Source organism: Rattus norvegicus, chromosome 7 (assembly GCF_036323735.1).
Source record: "Rattus norvegicus strain BN/NHsdMcwi chromosome 7, GRCr8, whole genome shotgun sequence".
Lineage (NCBI taxonomy): Eukaryota > Metazoa > Chordata > Mammalia > Rodentia > Muridae > Rattus > Rattus norvegicus.
This window is the reverse complement of record NC_086025.1, coordinates 93,825,898-93,833,212: the sequence shown is the minus strand read 5'-3', so window position 1 is coordinate 93,833,212 and position 7,315 is coordinate 93,825,898. Positions and strand designations below refer to the sequence as shown.

At 39.8% G+C, this 7,315-nt stretch overlaps 1 protein-coding gene across 2 annotated transcripts; it reads right to left on the bottom strand.

Annotated features, from left to right (window-relative positions):
• Nucleotides 1-1,682: 1,682 nt before the first annotated feature.
• Gpd1l2 (glycerol-3-phosphate dehydrogenase 1 like 2) lies at nt 1,683-3,562 on the bottom strand. 2 transcript variants are annotated; one of them, XM_039080204.2, is made up of 2 exons: nt 3,456-3,562; nt 1,683-3,065 (listed from the first exon to the last, which is right to left on the bottom strand). In XM_039080204.2, exon 2 carries the CDS (start codon nt 2,907-2,909, stop codon nt 1,854-1,856), a length of 1,056 nt encoding a protein of 351 aa, XP_038936132.1. In that variant the 5' UTR covers nt 2,910-3,065; nt 3,456-3,562; the 3' UTR covers nt 1,683-1,853. The 2 variants fall into 2 exon arrangements, with proteins under 2 accessions (XP_038936132.1, XP_038936131.1); XM_039080203.2 differs by having other exon boundaries at nt 3,396-3,553.
• Between the last annotated feature and the right edge of the window lie 3,753 nt (nt 3,563-7,315).

Here is a 7,315-nt window from a genome sequence, read left to right as displayed (position 1 = left end):
TTTAACACTCGTGGATAGATACTAGTCCTCACCACTTTAATTGGAAAATCAAATGCATAATGTGTGTTTCAGGTTTCCTACAGCTAAAAGAATCGTCTGAAAGCTTACTCAGTGATTTAGGGCAGAACTGGATTTTGAAAGGCTCCCATCTACATCATTAATTAAGCATGGTGGTGAACGTCTGTAATCCGAGCAACTCCAGAGGAAGAATCTGACATGTTTGTGGCCATCCTGGGCTACATCGAACAAACAACATCATATACAGTGACTCGTCTACTTTTTTCATATAAAGTGAAGGTCACCTCACCTGAGTGTTCCCTAAAAACTTCTAATATCTTTGTCAAAAATAACCTCCAAAGTCTAAAGTGTTTGGGACTTGCTGGCTTAACAGGTTCCCCCGAGGTCTTCGCTTCCACATTATACTTTCCGAACACTTTATTAGGCAGGTTATTTCCCAACTCACTTAACCATTTCAGAGTTGACCTGGAGTAGTCACTAGACCCAGGGACAAATTACATTCAGGTCTCTTATAGAACACAGTTCAAAGCAGGTTACACTTAAATACATTTTCTTGCACGGTGGTTCTCAAATTGTGAGCACTACAAATTCAAGGGGTTCATGCTGGAGCACAAGTGTCACTCCAGAAGCATGTGGCAGACTTGGGAACCTGAATTTCTCAAAATGAACCCGATCCTGCTGGATTCAGGACTCTTAGTTATACATATATCTCTCTTGGCAGGAAGTGCTCCCTTGGCCTCAGAAAAGGTGGCTCATAACATTCACAACAAATTAGCTAGAGGTCAAAGAGGCCCAATGATGTCTTAGTCTCTCTTTGGAGTGTGAAAGAGTGCATTTGGCTGCTGGTTGTTTCCCCACATGGACAGGTATAGTCATGTTTTTGTTGGTTTTTTTTTTTGTTTGCTTGTTCTGGTTTTTGACAGGTTCTTACCATGTAGCCCTAGATGTGATGGAACTATCTATGTAGATAAGGATGGCTTCTCACCATCCTGTTTCTGCCTCCCAGGGGTAAGATTAAAGGCACATACTACCATCTTGAAGACTGACAGCAGCTTTCTCCCTGGTTTTAAGGACCTAGAGATAGTTGCCTACAGAAAAGCTTCATTTATCAACAACAAAATCATAGGGTTTCTGTTCGCTTTGACATTGTCAGGTCTTTATAAAGATCCATTCTGTCAACTAATGAAGAAAAGGGAAACAGAATACAGAAAACTATAGCAAGAGCACATATGCAAGTAGATCATTAATTTAAAAATCACTTGTTAAAACATGATCAATCCAAAAGTCCAAGTAGTTAACTGTGTGAGTTTTGAGATATTGTTTAAAAGCTAAATGTGATAATCTTTACACACATTCACTTTCCCATTGTAATTACCATTTTAATGCTTGTCGACTTTAACATCAAGAAAATGAGAAAAGAAATTCTTCCTTCTACTAATCTAGATTTGAATCTCATCTCTAAAATTGAGCTGAACAAGGGCCAATCTTACAGGCTACTCTAGTGGGGAAATTTCAAATATCATTAAAACAATACCTAGTTTTGGATCAGAGAAATACAAATAATAAGAAACAAAAACCACACATGCATGTTCATAACTGTACTTAGCTACTACCCAGTACATCTTAGTCAACTAACCGCTTCTAGTAACTCAGAAACACCACTGTAGCAATTCACATATCTTTGGTATTTAAGATTATAGTCACATAGAAAATCTCATTGTCAAGTTCTCCTAAGTTCCAAGTTCTTCAGTCCATCTGTCTGTCCATGTAACCTCCCTTTCTACCCTCCGCCTCCTGTAGGTAAGACAGTTGTCCCAGTCATTGTTTAATGCCATTCACATGTGTGCAGGATGGTTCTGGAGGCAGGTTAGTATCTCTGTGGAAGGTCTGCCTTCATAACAGATCCGATACACTGTTACAAATAATGGAAACTTAGCTAGAAGCCCCTTCTGCTTGAGGAATTGGTACACTAAAGCAGAGGTCTTAAGTCCTTGAAGTGTCTGACCATTCAGCACTTCCTTTTGTAGGTTTCCCATAGTCTTCCCAATCCTGGGGAAGGTCTTAGCCTCCTTGCAGTCACTCCCTCTGTAGCAGATAGTGATGGGGTTGGCAAAGCCACAGCTCTCAAGGAAGGTGGTCGTGGACACCTGGCTCTTGCAGAAGATCCTGGTGAAAGTGATCATTTCTACAAGGCCAAGGCGGAGGACAGCTGCCTTGCTGTTGTTCCCGCAGTGGAGGCCATTGCAGAAGTTGGTTCCCATGGCAACGATGTGTTTTAGTGCTCCGCAGAGTTCCACGGCATCAGCATCATCCACCACAGTGATGCAGAAGTTGGAGGTCTGAAGCAGCTCTTTGAAGAGAATGCCATTCTGAATAACTTTGCTACCAATGGTAGTCTCACAAAACTCCCCAGCAGCCACCTCCCTGGCTGTATTAGCCCCCATCAGCACGCTAACGTCCATCCCTATCTTCTCTCGAATGATGTCGGAAATGAGCATCAGTCCTCTCGGGCCCTCATCTATGCTCTCCATGTGAATGATGCCAAGAGCCTTCTTGGGCACCCTGCCAGTAATCTCATTACAGATTTTGTGAATGAACTGGTGTGGGGTGGTGAACACCAGTAGATCTGCATCCTGCACTGCCTCACTGAGATTTGCGACAGCAACCACATTTTCTGGCAGCTTATGTCCTGGAAGATATTTGACGTTTTCATGGTAGTGATTTATGATGTCTGTCAGTTTCCTCCCGTTCACTGCTTCTTCAGAGACCCACATCTTGACTGTGGAGGCGAACTTCTGCTGGTTCTTGACATTAGTCCCAATTATTTTTGCAATAGCTGATCCCCAACTCCAGAAGCCTACAATGCACACTCTCAGGGTTGTAGCACCCATGACTGAACCAAACAACTGCAACACACACCTAAAAGTACATTTTAAAAGCACTTTCTCTGAGACTTTGCCCTAGGAAGATGTATGATACATTAGATTTATTTATTGATTATTTGAGAATGTCATACATTTTGAAAGCACTTTCTCCAGGACTTTGCTCTAGGAAAAAAATGATACATTAAATTTATTTATTAGTTATTTGAGAATTTCATGCATGCATACAATGGGTTATGAGCAAATGTAACCCAGATTCCCTCCCCTTAAACTCTTCTCATACTGCCCCTATCACTATTCTCTCTTGCAACCTCATGTGTGCTTTTTTTCTCCCCATTGAATCTGTTTAGTGCTGCAATAGTAATATGCCTGGGTCCCGGCCATCCACTGAAGCATTGGCAAGTTTCTAGGCGGCCATATTGCTGAAGAAAACTGACTTCCCCTCCCTTAGTTGCCAATAGATTTTTAAAGATACGTAAAGAAACCTTCATTTACCTCTGATAGCTTCCTATAACTGTTAATTAAGTATGGGTTCATCAGAGACGCTATGGTTACCTTCTCTGGACTTGCAAAAGGTGGCCCGTTGAGGAATTAGGATGGGGGTGGGGTAACTCATGGATCCGTGTCCCTGCTGAACTATTAGCCACAGAAGGATTCTGAGAAAGGAGGAGTCACTGTCTTCAGCTATGTGCTCACTCGTGAGCTCACCATGCTCTAGAGGATAGTTCCAAATCTATGGTCACAAAGCCTTCTGGCTTTGGTTGAGCTCAGTGTATCCCAAAACAGAAAGGACAAATGTGGGAATGGAGCAAGAAGAGGATAGAAAAATTTGACAGGTGTGGAGCATAAGAACAATTGGGGTGTGTTTTATACATGCATGAATATAAAAGAAATGGTTTAAATAAAAGATAATTAGTGGTTAATCCCCCAATTTGATTATGACCTTTCTTTGTTGCTGCGCTTAAACCATAAGCCATAGTAAGAAAGGGAAGATGTGATGTTTTCCTGCCAGTGAGAGTTGGTAGAAGCTGGACCCCTTTCTTATATGAATACTATAAGGACAGTCCTATGCCCAATGCTTGCTGATTGCTCAGACACCGCCAGATTGAATGATAGTAACAGGCTTCATAAAAACCACTAGTTATTAATTTAAAACTTTTTACTAAAGTGTTAAATTGACAGAGACTACTGTATAGTGTTTTCAAAAATGGTACACTGTTGTAGAGTGGCTGAGAGTGTTCTTAGGAGCGTCAGTTCAGATAGCTATTTCCCATGCATGCTCTTTACATTTCTTAAGAACAGAACATGTTAGCATTAACTGCAGTCCCATTGCTGTAAAATAAGCCTGCTGAGATTGCCTTCCATTTGACTCTAATTATGTATCCTTTGACCAGCACTTGTCCTCTCCCCTGACCCTCAGCACCCTTATTCCTGATAAGCACCATTCTACTCTGCTTCATGGGGTCAGTGGTTTAAGCTTATGTGTGGGGTCTGTCCTTCCATGCCTACTTTATGTAACTTAGCACAAAACCCTCCAGATTCCAGTCTCTGCAGTGGGGGAATAGACATTCTCCTGTCTGTGTGTACCACATTTGCTTATCATGCATTCACTGATTGTTGCTTAGATTCATTACACATTGTGAAAGCTACTGCAATAAACATGGGAATGCCAGTTTCCCATTTACATGCTGATTTCGATTCCTCCAGACGAGTATCAAGAAAAGAGATATCTGTATCCTATGCTAGTTCCATTTTTAATTTGTAAGAAACTTCTACACTGTAGTCCACAATGACTACAGTAATAGACATCCCAATCAAGCGAAAAGATTCTCTTTTGCTCATACCCTCACCAATACTTATTTTTGCTGATTATTTTTTGCAAATAGAAACTCTTATTGTGGCAAAACAAATTCTCATTGTGGATTTGGTTGACATTTCCATGATGTTTCACGATAGTGTCCATTGTTTCATACCTTTTGGGTTTTTTTTTTTTTTTTGCCAATTCCATGTCTTATTTTGAGGAACATCTATGCAGTTCATTTATCCATGTCATGTTGGACTTCCTGGTTTTCTTGATTTTATATATAGATAGATATAAATATACAGATAGAGGTATATAGATAGAGATTAGATATAGATTAAATATAGTATATGTTAGTTATAGATGTATGTTAGATATAGATTATATATAGATTAGAAATAGATATAGATGATATAGATTAGATAGATATAGATTGGATAGAAATAGATTAGATGTAGATGTAGACATAGATGTAGATATAATTACCCATCCCTCTTAGATGTACAGTCAACACATCTCCCACTAGGAAAACGGCATACACAGTTGCAAAAGGAGAAAATTGGATCTCTCTTTCTCTCTCTCTCTCTCTCTCTCTCTCTCTCTCTCTCTCTCTCATATGCAGAGACAAACAAAAAATGATTTACAGACTTAAATTTAAGGCTGTAAGAAAGCACAGTAGAGACACTTTATGGCATTATCACAGGCAAGTAATCTTGTGCAAGATTTTTAAAAGCCCAGGCAACCAAAACAAGGGCAGGCAAATGGTGTCATCTTAGCTCTGCCTAGGAAAGGAAATGACAGAGTAAAGGACAGTACCCAGAATAGTTCTAAGAATCAAAGGAGAACATTAGACATCAAAGATGGTCAGGGAAGCTGCTCATTTATGAATTTGGGGGACAGTCTGCAGAATTCTGACAGCAATTTAATAAGACAATGTAAAAGAGAGAGTACACCCTGGACACCACTCTGGTTTCCATTTTTCTTTCTTTTCTTCCTTGTTTCCTTGTTTCCTTCTTCCTTCTTTCTTATTCTTTTCATGCTGTTGCTTTGTAGCACGACTTAGCCTCAAAGTTACACACCCTCCACCTTGTACCAAACACTGGAGTTATAAGTGTGCAATATGCCCACCTACTTCCTAGTTCATTCTAGAGAGAGATTATTACCTTGTGTCCAGACTGGGTGCTAGATGAAGATCTCTACCAAGACTTCCAGAATATCAGATCTTTTAAGTTCCTCTGCAGAGTTATGAGTACAGTCTCTCCTCTTTAAATTTGTACCTGTCCTTCCTTTACTCCTGACTACCATACAAACAGTGCAAATTCCAGACTCTTAGGTGTGAAAACAATGGAAGAGGAAGTACCAGCTCCATGATGCTGATTTCATTAAAAATCAAAAACATGATGGCATTATGGCACGTCTGATGGAAAGATAAAGACTACATATTCAAGGAGAGCAGAAGAATCCACTGCAGGAAAGATCCTGTTTCTCAAGACATCTCTCACCACAAGTTCAAAGTTCAAAGCCAAGTTCAAAGAACGAAGAGACTAGGCAAGCAAGAGTTAGAACTTCCCAGGAGACATTAAGAGCCCCAAGGCAGAACTCTGGCCCACAGTCATGGGCATACAAGAAGTTTGAGAGAAATCCCTTTGGCATTTCTTGAACTCGTAGATGGTGATATCGGTAGCAGAACTCTGCCTTCTGAATTCAGTCAGTCTTGAGTTTCCTGGGAAAGATCTGCACCTTGTTTGATGGCTCTGTTCCACTGAGCACATAGTTGATTCTCAGGCTTTTTCCTCTCAATTTTTCCTTCTCTAAAGAAAACAAAAGAAAAAAAAACAAAAACAAAACCAAAAAAATTCACATGTGGGGACAGAATAAAATTTTCTTATTGTTTTATCCTGCTTTTCCCCATCACCTTCAATTTGCAACTATAAAATGTAAATTAATCCAAAATTCTAGTCCATTTTTCACAGTTGCATTTTGCAAATTTTAGTTTCGAACTAAAATATGGATAACTGTGAGAGAAATTAGGTAATTAAGAGTGTGTTTATTTCTTGCATTATGAACTGGTTTTATTCCAAAGGTTCATTAGGATGTAGGCTGCCAACCATGGCCCAAGCATTGAACAGATGCTAATTGCTGGGTGGCTTCCAGTTTGAAATGGCATATGGCAGGCCAGCAGCTCTAAACATAGAGGTGTCCTTCCATGCTCCTGCTGCCCATGAAGAGAGTGAATGGGACAGATGCTCACTTCTCCTGAAAATGGCTTGAATCTTGGAAGTATTCTTGGTAATTTTTAATTTAATTTAATATACTCTAGCAAAAATGCTGGAGATTAGGCAAAATATTATCAGGTGTTTCTTAGAGATGGAAACAGTCTCAGTTCAACAAAAAAGAACTGAGCCACTCACAAATGGCATGAAACTTTGGACATGGGCAAGGAGCTTTGCCTCTTTCCCTGGCCTCAGTTGTCAAAAATGAGAAACCAGAATTAGAGCAATGGGTGGGAATTTAAAAGAAATACAAATGATTTATTCCATTTAACTTTTGGGGGAGGAAATTAAGAAACCATCAGAATTGATTTTTTTAAAATGCTATATTGTAACATCACATT

Bases quoted from the DNA above. Each gene is read 5' to 3' on its own strand.
- Gpd1l2 (XM_039080204.2), bottom strand. From the start codon at position 2,909: ATGGGTGCTACAACCCTGAGAGTGTGCATTGTAGGCTTCTGGAGTTGG.